This window comes from Maylandia zebra, linkage group LG14 (genome assembly GCF_041146795.1).
Source record: "Maylandia zebra isolate NMK-2024a linkage group LG14, Mzebra_GT3a, whole genome shotgun sequence".
Taxonomy (NCBI): domain Eukaryota; kingdom Metazoa; phylum Chordata; class Actinopteri; order Cichliformes; family Cichlidae; genus Maylandia; species Maylandia zebra.
Genome location: NC_135180.1, coordinates 24196877 through 24214827, shown reverse-complemented (window position 1 = coordinate 24214827; position 17951 = coordinate 24196877). Strand labels below are relative to the sequence as shown.

Here is a 17951-nt window from a genome sequence, read left to right as displayed (position 1 = left end):
CTGCCCTGAACAATGTGAACCACGATTCATCCGTGAAGCGCACACCTCTCCAACGTGCCAGACACCATCGAATGTGAGCATTTGCCCACACAAGTCTGTTACGGCGACGAGCTGGAGTCAGGTCAAGACCCCGATGAGGACGACGGGCATGCAGTTGAGCGTCCCTGAGACGGTTTCTGACAGTTTGTGCAGAAATTGTTTGGTTGTGCAAACCAATTGTTCCAGCAGCTGTCTGGGTGGCTGGTCTCAGACGATCTTGGAGGTGAACCTGCTGGATGTGGAGGTCCTGGGCTGGTGTGGTTACACGAGGTCTGCGGTTGTGAGGCCGGTTGGATGTGCTGCCATATTCTCTGAAACGCCTGTGGAGACGGCTTATGGTTGAGAAATGAACATTCAATGCACGGGCGACAGATCTGGTTGACATTCCTGCTGTCAGCATGCCAATTGCACGCTCCCTCATTGCTTGTGGCATCTGTGGCATTTTGCTGTGAGACAAAACTGCACATTCCAGGGTGGCCTTTTGTTGTGGGCAGTCTGAGGTACACCTGTGCACTACTCGTGATGTCAGATCAGCATCCTGATGTGGCACACCTGTGAGGTGGGATGGATTATCTCAATATAGCAGATGTGCCCACTACCACACATTTGGACTGATTTATGACCACTGTTTGGGAGGGATGGTTATATTGTGTATCTGGAATGAATTTTAGGTCTCTACGTCCATCCCATGGGGAATGGGAGCAAAAACAAAAGTGTTGCGTTTATATTTTTGTTCAGTGTATGAATACAAACAAAATGTGACTGTTTCATTGTCACAAACATGCAGCGTGTGACCTAAAATGTCACTCATCACTGAAAATTGGAGCAGAAGAAAACTCAGATTTCAAAGAGCCAAATTAATTCATGAAATAAACAGAAAAGCCATGTTTCCACGAGCCTTTCCAGCCTGTTTTGTATTGTTAGAAATGTGAATGGTGCTCTTTGTGTTTCAGTCGTCTTGCACCACTAACTTTCCAGCTCCTAATAATCTACAGGATGAAAGCAAACAGAATATCTTCAGTGTTGCATTTCTGATTCCTTATTGGTATGTAGACTTAATGGGCTGGGCAATGTATGATGTGTTTTTCAAACCTGAGTTCATTAGTGACTGGGCACTTACATAAGTTATACTGATCTGCTTATTAAATATCATTATGCTGGTAAGAGCACAACATTTGCATTAACTAGCGCTTGTTTTAAAGCACAAATGTGTATATGAAGTTATCATATTATTCTTAATATCTTCATTAAATCAATTTATATAGTCATATATATGCTCTTTATCTATTATGTGTTTATGTTATAGTTAAAGTACAAGTTTGATAATCATTTTACTCATTATAAGTTCAATAATGACTAAACTGAAGAGCAGGTGGAAGATTCCCCTCGTCATTTCTCACTGACAGTCTGGCAGCTCAGTCCTTTAGTGTCACACTTTAGGCTTAGCTTTAAACGACTCATGAATGGCAATAAATCAAATTACTTATCATTAGCAGCCTCAGCTGCAGCACTGTCGGCATCAAAACCCTCAAATATCAACGAAAGACGGCGCTCTGAACTAAACCTGTAAACTGCTGCAGCACCGTCACGTTTCTGGGACAATAAGATACTGTGTTTAGGTATTTAAGGAGCGATGAGATCATGAAGTAACACTGGAAACCTGCTTGAACAGTATTACAGACAAACAGTTTGAGGACTGCTGCAGAGCCGAGTGCTTCTTCCCCAGTGTGCCACCAGCAACCACAGCTACGCATTTAAAGGTTAACGCTCCTTACAGCAGAGAGGGACTGCAGAGTTGTTGTTTTATTGTTACATTTACAGAATACAGCAACTTTAAATTCAACGTTTCAACAGTCATTTCTTTCTTTTTCTTTTAATTAAAACAATCAAAAGACCACCCTCAGAGATGCATCAACATAACCAGGGCTCACCCAGGCTCAGCATTTCACCCCCGTCACAAATGGGGTTTAACAAGGACACGTTTTCAATGTCATCCCCCGGCAAGGCACGCTATAAAGCATTCTGTGTTTAAGGAGAGGGGAGGCTCAGATAGCGACCAGCATGGCTTTAAAAAAAAAGTATTTATTTATATTATCAGCGTTGGAGCTCTGCGGATAAATATAAACAGCGAATGAGTTTACTCTGCACTGTCCGCTGGAGCACGGGGTGTTAGATATGCGCAAATAGCTTCAGCAAATTCTCATTACTGGTGGCTTACAGAGGATGAATATTCTGCATTTCTCAATCTGCCCCCCTCTCACGCTCACCCTCTATCTCAGGAAAGGGTTTGTGTTTGTGACTTTCAACTAGCTTTGACAGACAAGTTCAGTTTATTCATTATTTCACACAACTGTCAGTTCATGTCAGGAGGAGGAGGTCTCGTGTCAAGAATACGCACATTCAGCATTACACGCACACACATGGACAAGAAGAGCTGGTAAAACACATCCTTTCTCCCGCTGTGTTAATAAAGCCTAACTAGATTAGCTTTTTTTTTTAATGTGGTGGAATCACCTCATTTTGAATGCACAAATAGCGCTGATATAGTGTCAGGGTTACATTTAGTTTTCGGTTTCTATTTTGGGCTATGTTGTTTCGTTCTAGCCTCCCTAGTGTTTCCCTTTCTGTGTTTCGCTACCTCTGTGTCGTGTTTCGTGTGAGGCTGCTTGTTTGTGGTTTCAGCGTGTCTCTCTTTATAGTTTTCCCCTGTTGTCTTGTTTTGGTTTTCACTTCCTGTCTCATCCCTTACCTGTTTCCCGTCAGCTGCCTTAAGTTACAGTAGAGAATCTGCAGCATCAAAGCAGAGCGTAAGGTCAATGAAATGTCAGAGGGGTGCACGTCAAAAGCCATGGACTACACTGTTTAGTAGTTTACACAGAGCGCTACACTTAAACTGTGCACACAGAAGTATCTGAAGCAAACGTGCTCTGTTTTTCTTCCTCTTTGTTTCTTGTGGACTCATGTCGCAGCTTTGCTTATTCTTCTAACTATATTTAGCCAGTTTTCTTTATTCATTTCTTTTTTACTTTTGTCGGTGTGTTTAAAAAAAAATTGTGTTATCTGTGTAATAATGCAGTTATTCTCCACTCGGACCGTCGTGTTGGACACACCTCAAAAACTTTATCCTGTGATCGCTTAAAATTAAATTAAATTACATTTCAAAATTAAATATAATGCACTTATGTGGTAATTTTGTTTGCTTTATGGTTTTTTTTTTTTGTTGTTTTTTGAGCACAGTATGCTAAAGGTGGCTTTTACCCCTGAGCTGCTGCCTCCATTACATTGTACTTGTATAACAGCACTAAAGTTTAATCTATTCTTCTTCTATTCTTGGGGTTTTATTGCATTTACTGTGTTTTGGACCCTGTGATATTTGTTGTGGGTACTGTTAACTCACAGGTCAAACACAGGTAAACCCAGCTTTTGGCATAACAAAGTATTATTTTCTGATAAATGTATGAGTTGACATTGATGATATGAAGCTGGACCTGGTGATGAAGTCCACACAGGTTTTGGTGGTAATCATCGAATATAAATTGTTGTTTATTTGCTATACGATGCAAAACGCCTCCAAATTATACACATTTGCACTTCCTTTATTACCACTTTTAAAAGTTACATGTTTAATTCTTAATCATTTTTATCTTCTATTCCACGCTCATGATAATAAGAATGATGTTACAGGTGTGTGGGATGAGTTTTGTGCAGCATGGCCCAGGTTGTAATGTAACAGCACTGACATACATCGCAGGGCTCATATGCACCACATTAATATTCATAAATAGAAAACATTTAGTTATTTTTCATTCATTTGTGAGATTTAAAAATAGATTTAAAAAAAAGAAATAAACATGCATCATTTCCATTACCCCAGCATGATGTCCAAATTGTTGCTGTGTTACTTAAAAAAAGAATTGCCAAAAGAAATAAAGTTCACAGTGATAAACTGCAACAGCTGGTAATTGTAACAACCATCCTGTAGTGTGCTAATGTGCTAAAGTCACAAAAACAATGATAAAAAGTAGCATTTAACAGACTTTTTCTTTTCTCTGAATAAGATGGTTGCATTAGGTGTCAAATCTGTGCCAAATCAAATATGGTGACCGATGGAGAAATAAGGGAGCAGATGGGAGTACTCCTGTTGTGGGTCTAATTTCTCCCGCCTCTGTTATCATGTTCAGAGTTAGCTGCTTTCCTGCCATTTGTAGTTTTAAATTTTTTTTTTAGTTTTGCTTAGGTCTAACTATCTCCACCGGTGCCTTCTTTGGTTTCTTGGCCACTAAAGGCTCGCCTATTTTTTAATTTTAAACCCATATCTGTGTCTTGCATCATTCCATCTGCCATTTGTAGCTTCGTAAGAAGCGTCTGCTAAACGAGCTGCTAAAGTTACAGTTAACTGAATTATGCCGTTCTCTGATAGCAGCAATTCTGGGAGTGTATTAGCACAAGGCTGGCTGCGACATACTCGGTATAATTCGGTTATTATCATCATAAATGGCAGGTTTGAGCCAGAACAGCGCGGCTGCGATTGATTCATCACACAGAGAGTTTAGAGCCACTACATTTGCGTTGTTTTCTATTCTGATTTTAATCTATATGGATTTAAGAACGCAGCCGTGCCAACTATACTTCTAACAGCAAAAAGACTTCAATCCAAAAGCAATCATGACAAAAAGCATCAAAAGAAAAACTTCGTCTCCTCTTTCCTTCCCTCTCCGCCTCTCCGCCTGCTGCCTCCTCCTTTTATTCCTGACAATCTTATTTGCTCCTTTGACACGAGTCATCTGGGCCTGTCAGAGCTGTGGCATAAATCAGTTTTGGTCTGAAATGGATTTCTCAGTAAGAATTGAAAGAAAAACATAATAAAATGCAGTTCTGTAAACTCTCCCTCTACTGCTTGGAGGTCAAACCTTTCCTGCCTCCCCTCCTCCTTTACAGCCGTGCCCTGCCTCCACTCTCTGATAATCCCATCACATTTAAGAGCGCCGTCCAGCCTCTTGCACTCCTTTTGTTTTACACCTCCCTCCATTTGAGCCTGTCCATCACCGTCTGCTGATTCACCCCTTCCCCCTTCCTCTAAATGCCCTATCTATAAGGTAGGAGGTAATTCAGAGGAGACGGTACAGTGTGAGAGGTACAGTAGAGGGAGTGCCAGCCATACACCCAACAGCAATGCCACGCCATCTGCAGCTCTGGCACGTTCTCACATTTCTGCTGTGGCCGTCCCTTTAATGGCAGACGTAACCACACAGAGGGAGGAAAAAAACAAACAAAAAAACCTCACCCCATCCCTCCCATTTCTCCTCTTACTCCTCATCATCATCCCCCTCTATATAGTACAAGTGCACTGTCTGAATATCACATTTCTCCTGTCCAAAGCTCCGAGCAAGTCTTCTTCCATTCCCAGCCTCGTATTAACCCCTCTATCCTCTCGTTTCCTCCTGGCTTCATCTCATGCACTCCATCAAGTCCCCTGGTGACGGAGCTGGCAGTAGATGAAAGGGAGGAGTTTTCTCTTCTATTCCGCTTTTGTAAGCAGGCACTGGTTCTTCTCTGGCAGCGTGTTAGAGTGGACTGGTAAAAATCACTCCGTCTGTGGTGTTACACATCGCTGACGTTATGCGAGTGCGGCCCCAAACAGCCCCCATCTGAAGCATGACTGGGCTCAGAGGCTGAGATGTGTTGAGGAAGTGGAGAAAGAACAATCTGTCTTATGACTGCAGCGAAACACAGGCAACGATTTTTATTTTTGGTCCAGTGGTAACAGATGTTGATGTCACCAGCAGGCTCATTAAAGGCTCGTTAAATTTAATATGAGGTCTGTAATTGCATGTCATGGTTCAAAAGTTCATTTATGGCCACAGTCGGATGTCCCCGAGGCAGGACACATGCTAATACATTTGTCTTTATCAAGCACATTGTAACAAAAAACAACAGTGTAACTGTGTAACGTAGTAACCGCACTTTTCCCCTTCGAGTGTTTGCGAATACTTCGGCTTGATGTTTTACTTTTTTTGGTTTCTATTGGTTCATCATAAATAGGCAGGCAGAAAAATTAGCTAATAAAAAACATCTACCTACTCAAATGGGAGAAAATAAAGCAGGCGGCTGAAAGGCTGAAAGGCCAGCTGGACTCTCAATGAATGCTCATGTTTCTGCCTGTTTTCTGAATAATATCTAACGCCTTCACTATTTTAACACTGTAGTTGTTGCTGCTACCAGGCTGGACCCCACTTATCTTTCAGAAATGTCTCAATTCTTCATGGCACAGATTCAACAAGGTGCTGGAAACATTCCTGAGATTTTTGGTCAATATTTATGTGACACATCCCAAAGTTGCTCTATTGGATTGAGATCTGGTGACTCACCAGAGATGATTTGACTTTTGTGACACGGTGTGTTTTCCTGCTGTCAGAAGACGACTGCACGGTGATCATAGAGAGATGAACAAGGTAAGCAACAAGTGACTGTATGGCTGTTATAGTGATGCCAAAAGCATCCACACAGTGCACTTACCAGCTTATGGTCAACTGCATCACATTAAAGTAAAGTACTTTACAGTCCAGTGGTGGTCCACAGGTAGCCACGCGCTAGACATTAAACAGCTGGTTAGTCACAGCTGAAAAGCAGAGCAACCACAGTGATAGAGAGGAAGTCAGCAACACCAGCAAGGACCTAAGAAGCAACCGAGCAAGACTTGGATTACTGCCAGTGGGACTTTTCCCTGTCAATCCGCAGTTAAACGTTATATCTTGCGAACTGTGACATGAACACAGCACGGTGGTATTTCATCCTCACACTCGAGGCATGACTGAACCGCTGGAGTCCTCCCCTAAATGATAAATGCTAGTGCTGAATGTGTGCACAGTCTCCACCCTTTCCTCTGGAAATTCACCATTTTAGTTTCAACTGCTGCAGCAATTTCAATCTGTAAATCCTGTGCTTGTTGATGTGAAGGTGCCTGTAGAGAATAACAGACGAAACCTGAACTCTGATGTGCACCAGTGTGTGCAAAAGTAATGATGGAGAGCAAGTCTTTGCCAAACTACTCTCACCACCAGGAGGGCTTATAAAGTGCTTGAAGTGTTGATGCAACCAAGTAGTAAAGGAAAAACAATCAATTACTGCGCAGATTAAATCTCAGTTTTAATGAACTCAGATTAGTTTTCCACTTCACAAGAACGTTGTTTAGATCCTCAGGAGGATTTAAATCCTCACAGACAGACACACCCCATCCAGGTCTTTGCAGGTATGTTGATTCGTGTCTTTTAATTCTCTGTAAAATGCTCGGCAACATTTACACTGAAACCGAAATTAACGTGTTTTACAAGCCAAAGAAGTTGGTATCCAGGAGGGAGTTCAGGTTTGTTTTTAGTAACAAATCTCCTTCATTGCTAAATGATAAATAACGCAATCAAAATGACGCTGGACTCAAGTTACTTTGCTTGGCATCAAATGAGAAATGTGTCATTATGTTTGCTCTTCTCTTCCCAAGCGTTGACATTTTGTCACATTTCCACAAGGAATGGGGAGTGTGGGAGTTAGCTGAACCCTCCCTTCCCGCCTGTTTTTCAGGGACAAATCAAATGTGTGTGTCTAACCTTACTGCACAAGGAGCTTACTTCTGATTGGATGAGTTTCAATACGGTTAATCATAGTTTTTCTGCTCGTGCATTACTTTTATTTAGTTATCGTCAGAAAAAAATCTGTGAACAGATTATTGGTCCTCCCTCCTTCTGTGTCATTTCATGTGTGTTGTGCTGCTCTTCTTGTGGCTCCGTATGTATTTTCTTTCTCCTGTGATTATTTATGCTGTCTGTGGCTGCTTTCTTAATACCGGCTCTGCTTGGACTGAGCGATTCTGTATATTTTTTAATTTCGCTTGCAAATCAAGTAGTTTACAAAGTATTATTATTTCTTTTTACTGAAATGAATCAGCTCTACAGTGTTAGCTGGTAGATAGACCAGTTTGTAGCACTTTTATACTCCGGGTGAGCACTCAAAGTGCTCTGTACTACAAACCTCACTCATAAAAGCAATTATCTATGTCTAAGTGCTTTCTATCTGCATTCACACTCCAAAGAAAGCATCAGGAGCAAATTGAGGTTTAGTGTCTTGTCCAAGGATACTTTGGCATGCAGACTTGGAGCAGGCAGATATTGAACCACCAACTTTCCAATTAGCTGGCGACCTTAGCCACAGCCACCCCCAACACTAACTTTGCGCTTATATCCTCTTAAAGTTATATTAAATATGAGTTATTTCCTTCTATAAAGGAAATTATAACTTAACCACGTTTATTTGGTTTGGCTGGCCAGCAGAGCAGGCCTTCACAAAAACACTTAGTGTGCTTGCTGTCCTATCAGCAAATATCTTCTGAGGAATAAAGTTTCCAGTACAACAACAACAACAACAACAACAACAACAATAATAATAATGATAATAATAATAATAATAATACTAATTTCTTGCCTGTTCTGTTGAAAAACAGTTTGTTTTCCTTCCTTTAACATTTTTTTAATGTGACGAGTGGGTGGAAATTTCTGGATCTTCAACACAGCAAGCGAAGTGGCTGTGAGCCGCAGCAGTTGAATAAAAAGGTGGCCGGTGTTATGAAACAAACAATTTCACTTGTCCCCTCCTGCTGCGTTCCTCCCAAGGCTGTGACTTATGACTCACTCTCAGATCGAGCCAGTCAGGAGGAACAAAGGGAGATTTCAGGCAGAGATCTGAGAGCGAGCAGGAGTTAATGAAAAGTCAGGCCGAGCTCTCTCACAACAGGATCAGACCATAACGCTCCCTGTTTTGTTCTCTGTGCACTTACATGTGGACATTTGGACTGATTTAAAAATGACTAGAGCTTCTAAACTGCAGCCGCTTTTAGAAAACTGCTGTTCCTGCTGTCAGAAGTGCCCCTACGTGATCGATATCAGGAAAAAAAGAAAAAAGAGCAAACAAACTGCAGTCACATCTGTTATTTCTGTATGTGCCTCACAGTGTTTGTGGTGGGTGGATAGATGGATGGATGGATGGATGGATGGATGGATGGATGGATGGATGGATGGATGGATGGATGGATGGCTGAGGCGGGCTGGCAGGCAGTCTGCCTCTGGCCAGCATGCTGCACCACTGTAAACTGTGACAGACACAGACGTTGGTGGAGGAAGTAGTGTAACCAATTTAGATACGGCCCTACAGGGATACACAGACTTTGGGTCTCCTTAACAAGGCCAGCAAATAGGACATTTGTCATCAGAATCAGGTGATCTTACTCTTGGCGCCGATATTTCTCTAAAGCACATTCATCATCCCCCCCTTTCCCCTTGTTTTGTCTACTTAAATCTTTACACCAGGTAGGAACAAACACTAAAATAAAAAGACGTTTTTTTCCTGCCATTTTAAGCCTGATTAATTGTATTACAGCAGATTTGGCCATATTATTAGATAATATGTTAGGTCCTAGATCATTATTAGATAATTATTATGGGATAATCTTTTTACACATGTAAATAAGTTTTATACCTTTTAAAATAAAAAAATCTCTACAAATACACAACATTTTATCTAAATTTATAATAACTGGGGTTTTTTTATCATCCGGTAAAAATACAGAAAAAATCTATGTTTTTACTGAATGGTATAAATTTTGTATTTTAAAAATAGAAATGTGTTGTCCTTTAAAAATACTGATTTTTTTGTGTTTTAATTCTAGAACTACAGTTAATAGTTACAGTTTTTACTGCATTTTTGTGAATCCTCACAAATGAGGTGCTTAAAACCAGAGAATATTTAAGTTGAGTCGGGCAGCTCTGATCTTTCCTGCTCCGTCTTCATCCCTCTTGGTGATATGGGTTTTTCTATTTTTCATCACTTCTGTTTTTCCACACTTTGAAAACCACTTTGAAAAAGGCAGGAAGAGTTGCAGCAGGGCCCCCGCAGAGCACGGCAGAAATGATTTTATCAGATATGAAGGCATGAAAGGAGTAAATGGGGTGAAGGTGGTTTGCAAAGTGGCTTTCAGATAGACAGCAACTTGGGGAATGCTAAAACAGCAAGATTAAATAGTGCATCCTGCGTGAGATTTACTAGCTGAATACTTACTAAGTATCAGCTGATGTGCGGGGACTGCAGCCGAGAGTGACTTCTAACACTGTGACGGGCTTCATGGTCGGTGTGAAGTTCATTTTAACTGTTATAAACAGCTGGGTAGTTTAATCCATGAGAATATGTCACGTTTCATTAAGGATCAACCACAATCATGTTTCCTTTGGAATATATTCATTTTAAAGTATCTTTAGATGTCGAATGAAGGCAGTGGAATAACATTTCCCCGTGAAATATACTTTAATTCAGAGCTTGAGCAAATTTATTTATTCCCTTTACTTTCATGGAAAAAATATCATGGCAACAGGAAATGTTTACCCTCATCACATCAAAGCTAAGGACTTAAAAAAGACACACATATCAATTCATGAATGTACACACGCACACACAAATACACCAACGCATTCAGCGCAGTAAGATTCAGCAATGTCAGCAACGGCTACAGCAAGAACACACACACACACACACACACACACACACACACACACACACACACACACACACACACACACACACACACACACACACACACACACACACACACCTTACCAGCTGCAGTTCTTCAGGCCTGTGCAGCAGAGACAAACCCACACACGCTTGTGTACATGCACGAACACCCGGTACATACACTCACACACAAATGCTGATACGCAATCACTCGCACACGTGTGACTGGCTCCACTTGCTTGTTGCTCTCCTGTCATACGTCAGAACCAAAGACAGCCGGCCAATCAAATGACAGCTCCTCACTTATAACCACGGTGACCACTGTCTGCCCAGCAAAACTCTGGGTAACCAGGTAGAAGTGCCTTTTTTTCACTCAATAAGTGATGTTTAGGTGCTTTTGTCTTTTTAAAGCTGAGAACTGACTTTCACATTTTCTGAAGGCTTTTACACAAACAACAAGGAGGCCGGAATAAGAATAATTACACAGAGATTACTACTGACCGCTGCTATTGGATCTGTATTGCTGCTTTGTTTATCTCATTTTCAGTTTTTCAGAAAACAAATAACAAATTAGTCTCATTAACAACCTGTGTAACCAAAGATTGATATCACACAAATACTACTACTACACATCACTGAGTCATGATGCTGCACTCTTCCTTCCCTGCAAACTTCAACATCATCTCCCTCGTTAAACCTGGGCACAGAGCGAAGATAAAAACTGAACCGCAGACGGACCTGTTTATGTTGTTTCTACAAAGAATAGAGGTTGGGTCACTTACAAAGTGAGAAATATAAAGTGGATTATTGCAGAGAAGCCATCGAATGCCCTGCGACAGACTGGCAACCTGTCCAGCTAACAGCCCGCAATCCTGAATTGGATAAGCAGATGGGAATGGATGGATGGATTACATTAAATAAGTCTTATTACTCTGTTAAGCATTGGTGATACTAAATAGGCTGTAGGTGTGAACGCTTGTCGACCTATCCAGAATATACCCCACCTTTTGACCTATGACAGCTGGAATAGGCTCTCCCAGAACCCTGAATTAGATAACCTGAAAAACCGGATGGATGGATGTATTGACATTCTTTCTACCAGGAAACTTTGTAAATTTGTGTTTTGTTGTACTCTAATCAATAAAGATATTGTAGAAAATAATTCTTGAACTAAAAAGTTCTCTTAATAGATTCTAAGAGGATGTCTAGGCGATGTTGAAGGTGTATCTTGAAACTGAGTCATGGTTCAGTTTGGAACTATTTTTCCAAACAGGACCAGACTTAAAGAAAAGACGGCGAGCCCACACGTATTAAACAGGTTCCTTGCCATAAATACCTGCACTACAGATACACTTCCACATACAGCCTTTCTCTGCTGTAAATAGATTTTCGAAGGGAGATTAATCCACATCTTAACATTTAATCTTAGCTTGAAAAAGATAATGCCCAGGTTATTGCTCATCTTCAGGACGCAGAAGCAGAACCAAGTAACAGACGAAAGGCAGGAAGTATTCTAGAGATTTCTTCTTTCCAGCATTACTGAGGTTTTGTGTTAAATTCTGGGTTGGTGAATGTGGCGTGGCATAATATAGAGCATATATCTTCAGTTATATCATCATGACTGCAGATATCAGCAGGAAAATGAAAGTAAATGTATTTTATAGCCTAATCGATCCATACGCACATCATGATGCACCTTATTGGAGTAAGTGGCTTACTACAGAGTGTGCACTGTTGTCAGCACTTTAAACTGATTAAACCATGGCATGCTCCCCTTTTTTCATAGGCACTCTTTTTTTCTTTTTCTTTTCTTTTAAATAAACATGCACAGTAAGCAATGAGTGTCTGAGATCTCAGTTTATCGATTCATCCTATAGGAGGCTGTGAAAGAGTGAACAAGGGGTGATTACAGGCAGTGATGGCACAGCGAGGTTGTGGTGGCATGTCTTTGTGGTACAAGCCTGTGAGTGCGCATGTGCACACACACACACACACACACACACACAGCAGTGACGGGAATGGGAGTAGTGTTATTACAACAACAACAGGGAAAAGACCCAGTGATGGTTGCCATGGTAAATATGGCCTCCTGTCACCTGCTACCACTCTTCCTCCTCATCCTCTTCCCTCGTTTTTGTTCTCTCTGCTATTTGTACCTTTTTCCTTTTTCTCACCACATCTCCTGTTTCCTCTTAATTCTCATTTTGCCCTTCCTTCCTTCCTTCCTTCCTTCGTTTCTTCCTTTATTTGTTTGTTCTCCCTCCCCCTCTTCTCAGTCCCTCCCCCATCCTTCCCTTCATGCCACAGTGGCCTTCCTACAGGCTCCAGACAGGCCCTGAACGACAAGCAGAACAAGCGACCTTCAGTGCATCATGGCATGTGTAGCGGGCAGCGCCTGGGACAGCAGCGAGACACACCAGCACAGCAGTCCAGAATCACAGGTGAAAGGTGAGTTATAGGTGATTTGATATAACTGCTGTAGTGCCTTTGTGCAACATTAATCACTATCATCATAAATCCCTCTAAATGTGACCATTTATCACAATCTTCTGTTCACACTGAATACCAGAGTCACAGTTTTTCCAACAAAAGCCTGGCTATAAGCTGATAATTCATGTGTTCATTCAGTTTCCATTGTTGTAACACACTGCTTTGCTTTTATTCACATCCAAGTACCCAAGATAATCAGTAACAGTTATCACTGAGGTTCACTGGTAATCTTATAGCATATAACTGTGACTATGTCTGTCTCACTATATATGACTATAAGCGCCTAAAAGAACAAACAAGTAAGTTTGTCACAGTGTCCATGTACTGACAATAGCCATAATATTTAAACATGAAGTACCAATAATAAACATGCTATACAACACAAAGCAATGTGTTATTTTTTATGTGTGTAATGTGTTTAATTCAGTAGATAATGAATTGCTGCTGAACAAGATTATTGGTTATGGACCTTACAATGTTAACCGAATTATAATCCACCTTGTAAGTCAAACTATGTCTATGCAGATGATCGTAAATCAGATTTTTTTAGCTAACAAAGGGATCCCACAGGGTTTTGGGATAAATTTTGTTTTTTATTTTATTAGTTTTATTCTACTTTTTATAAATGACTTTGGTAGAGACAATACTGCAAAACTACATCTTTATGCTGATGATACTGTCATTTACACACATGCTCCCTCTGTAAGACAGACAGTGCAACCTCAGACTGCAACTTCACCCATTTCAGTCTGTATATGTAAACTATAAAGTTTTTGTCTTCTGAAAAACTCACCAACAAGGTTTTGATGGTTTATAGTACTGTTACATCAAAGAGTTCATGCAAACACATGTTTGTATATATGTACAGATGACAAGTTCAATGTAGCTGAGAGTGAAGATTGGTTTTACTTTGTTTATATGAAAAATCTTGTGAAAGATACTTTTCTGCTTGAGATCAACAATGGTGATACAATGCATATACACATACACACCTTTTCAGCTTTGAGTCTTGATTCAGTGCAACTCTACACTTTATTACAGGCACAAACTCTGACTCACAGCTGCTTTCTTTGTGATTTGATGTGCTAGCCATCACTAACCACTGTTGGATAACAGCACTGGTATTTTCAGTCTATTTTCAGTTAACCTTTGCACCTCTCTCTGTCCCAGAACCAGCTGCACACCTCTAAGTGCTTGCTTTGGGGAATTCTAAGAAATCTGATAAACAAAATTTTCACACCATTAAGCTTGGAAATGGAATCTAAAATTAAACATGCTCATGTGGAAAACCAAGGACATCCTGTGATTGAGTAACTTGTATTCATATTCAGAACCACCCTTAGCAGCAAAGTCATATAGAAAACTATTTCATCACTCTTACACCATTTACAGTTTCTCTGAACATTACACGGTCTTACTGTGGAGAGAATTTTTTGGGATGTCTGCTTGTCGGAAGATTTTGGCATTGTGTTAACACACAAATGAGTGCTCCAGACCAGCAAACTGCCCAAACCTCTGCTTTTATAGTGATGCTCACACTTACTGACGATCAGTTAATCAAATGCAGAAAAACTGTGAATTTTCTTGTGAAAACTTTTTACCTTTTTTTTTTTCAAAGGACTGTATCTATTATTGAATTTAAAAGCATCATAAGGAATGCAGGATAGGAAATGTGGATGATTTTCTTGAGAGGCCACTAGCATGTTTTGTTGTGGGTAATTGTATACTGTATACATAATAATGCTGTGGCTCCTGTATTTTATGTTGTAGTTGTTAAGTTTTTAATATGTTTTGAGTTTATGACTTCTACCTTGTTCAAGTCTCCCTTGAAAACGTCAGTCTCAGTGGGGCTTTCTGATTAAATTATGGTAAATACACAACTAATATTTTAAGTAATTGTGCAAATGTGTGTCTTGTTTTTGTTTTTTTTTGTTTTGGACAGTTATAATTACACTCTTACCACCTCTGTGTACTTGTTTTTTTCAGTACAATTAATTTGCCGAAACAATATAACAAAACAACGACAATAATTAAAATGATGTGTGAACTTCATTATTATTCATAATTTTTTCCATCGCTTTCAATTTTATTCTGAATTATTTTGATCACTAAAACCTTGAAGTGAAACTCTCACATTGTTGAAGCTCTGATGTCTACTTTTATTCATGATTGTGCATAATTGCACAACTAGAAACAATGATGTAACAGTCTGTGTCGAGATAAGGGGACTATAACAATGAACAATGAGCTTCTTCTCAGTTGTTCTTTTCTGGTATATTATAAATGAAATTACTGAGGATTAACATTGAAAGCAGCTGTTATGTGAAGCTCTGTTAACCCTGTTGTAACTCCCTCCACACTTGGAGCCATTAAACTTGCAGCCTTACATCACCCCAACATGTGGTGAACTTGCCTCATACATAAATAATGGTAACATGTCCTAAAACATGAAGCCTGATTGTATTTATGGCCCAGATGTTTTTCTTTTTTCTTACAGGTACACATGTAAAAATAAACAACCCACGTGAAAGGCTGTTTGAGAGCATGTAACTGGCAGAGAGGTGAACTATTTTAGCCCACACGGTGAAATTTCTCTGGCTGGCAAATGACCTCACCGGAATAAATAAACGCACCAATGGTCAAACAGCGTGCAGCCACTTTTGTATGTGCAATTAAAAAACGTACAAACAAACACCATCCATGCTCCATTTCAGCACCAGTGTTGTTTCGCCCGCCTCTGCTGATCCCAGCACCTGGAGACACAACTGCACCCCGGAGCTTGTGTGAACCCGGTGAACCGGAACCAATAATGGTGTCAGCACTACTTGGGGAATAGTAGGGGTCTGGGTGTTTCTGAGTTTTAGTGTGTTTGTGGTCGTGTCACCTGTCAGGCTGTCGTAGCACTCGATCTCGGTGCTCTCCACGGCTCTCCTCTGCTCCTCGGTCAGCTTGGCCGCGGCTTGGCTGAGCAGGTTGACCTCGGAGCCCGTAGTGCCGTCCACGACATGAACCCCTTTGAGCTGCAGCAGCGCCCGGTGGTACTTGCCTATCGCTTCCCGGAACTTCTTCTCCTTGTAGCAGCGATGGCCCTCCGCCTTGAACTCGATGGCTTTCTGGATCTTCGAGTCCATCTCCATTTCAGCTGAGCCGGCTCGATACCCCCCTCCTCCGTCTCCTCCGGCGGCCGCTGCCAGGCTCCGACCGCCGGTCTCCGGGTAGCTTTTCAGGCTCTTTATCTGGTGCTGTTTGGCTTCCATGTCTCTCAGTGAAAGCGGCTGGAGCGGGCCATGGTGCTCGGACACGAAGGTGTGCTTTGTTGGGGAGGACCGGAGCAGCGTGCTGTGCATAAAGGATGCAGGACGGAGCGGCGAAGGAGGCAGGGCAGGCGGCGGCACCGGAGACACGACGAGCCGAGGGAAAAATGGGCTTTCAGGCGCGTCTGCCGTGTGCAGCACTTACAGAAAAAAACGAGAAATAACCCGGAGAACGTCAGCAGATACAGAAAAAAGACGCATTACATCACCAGAGCTGGCAGAAACATCCTGAATCTCTCCTAGCGTCGACCACAAACCATCCCTCGCTGCTGGAGCTCTCGCGGAAGGATGCTCGGGTGGATTTGTATGGTAGCAACCTCAGAGGCACGCGCAGCTTCAGCACCACAGATAGCGCACACACGACAGCCCCTACCGCGCAGCATTGTGGGAAAAAAAGAGAAGTCGTGAGGCGTTGCTGCAGTTCGGATTTTACATGGAGAAAAATGGAGAAGAAAGAAAAAAGAGAAAATGTGGAAATATTCAGACATAATCGATTATTTCTTAGTGTGATGTGGCACATTAAAATCAACCATAACAACTGCATGAACCGCAAAGTAGATGCTTTTATCAGTCAGTAATAAACAACAACTTATTTGCATGTTTATTTATTTTAAACACTATTCGGCAAAATATTTAAAAAGATAGCCTTATAAACTATCTACTCTTAGGCCCGAGGCTCGTTCTTCAAGGGTCAATTAATAATACGATTGGAAGTGATCAGTCCTCACAATAAAATCCAGCTTTTACTATAACTATTGTTCCTGTAATCGTTTCAGGACCAAGCGGAGCGCCTGATGACTTCAGCTGATAAGGTTTTCAAGGAGATGGAGACGAACGGCAGGAGGCTGAGGGAGAAAGAGGGAGAGAGCGACCTCAAGGGGACAAAGTGTCAATTACACTTAGTTTGATGTGACGTGTGGTTAACCTAGAAGTCAGCAGTCAGCCTCAGAGGCATGTCTGCAAGAGTAAGTAAAAAAAAACCCCCACACACCATCTTCTCCACAGAGCAGGAGTAAGCATCCACAGCACACCCTGTAGCGCTCCTCGAACTCCTGCTTATTGGAAAGAAGGGCAGCACCTGAGGCACGACAGCTCTCACGGTTGCCAAACAATCAAGTTTATTACAGTTAACTAAAGATAAAATGAGTGTTCTGTTTGTGTTGTAATAACTGACAAACAATTCACACTTCACTTTTATTAAACCAAGACGCTCACTTTTATGTAGTTTCACTTCACGAGGTACATCTATTCAATGACTCATTAGTACAAATATCTAATCAGTGAATCAGGTAGCAGCAACTCATAGCATTTAGGCATGTAGACATGGTCCAGATGACCTGCTGAAGTTCAAGCTGAGCATCAGAATGAGGAAAAAAGGTCTGACAACAACAACCACGCCACATTCAACTGACTTTGAACGTGGCGTTGTTGCTATCAGAAGTCAGAGGAAAATAGCCAGGCTACTTTTTAGACCAGGAAACATTTCCTAGTCTAAGGAGTTGTAATTTTTGCTGCGACATTCCGACGGTAGAGTGAGAATTTCGATCCTTCCTGCCA

General features: G+C 41.3%; 1 protein-coding gene across 1 annotated transcript in view; it reads right to left on the bottom strand.

Moving 5' to 3' along the window:
• ttc9b (tetratricopeptide repeat domain 9B) overlaps positions 1-16794 on the bottom strand; it is a 40381-nt gene extending 23587 nt beyond the window's left edge. The window contains exon 1 of the mRNA XM_004543600.3: positions 15965-16794. Coding sequence (XP_004543657.1) covers positions 15965-16427 — 463 coding nt within the window. The 5' untranslated portion in view covers positions 16428-16794. The remainder of the gene's footprint in view (positions 1-15964) is intronic.
• Between the last annotated feature and the right edge of the window lie 1157 nt (positions 16795-17951).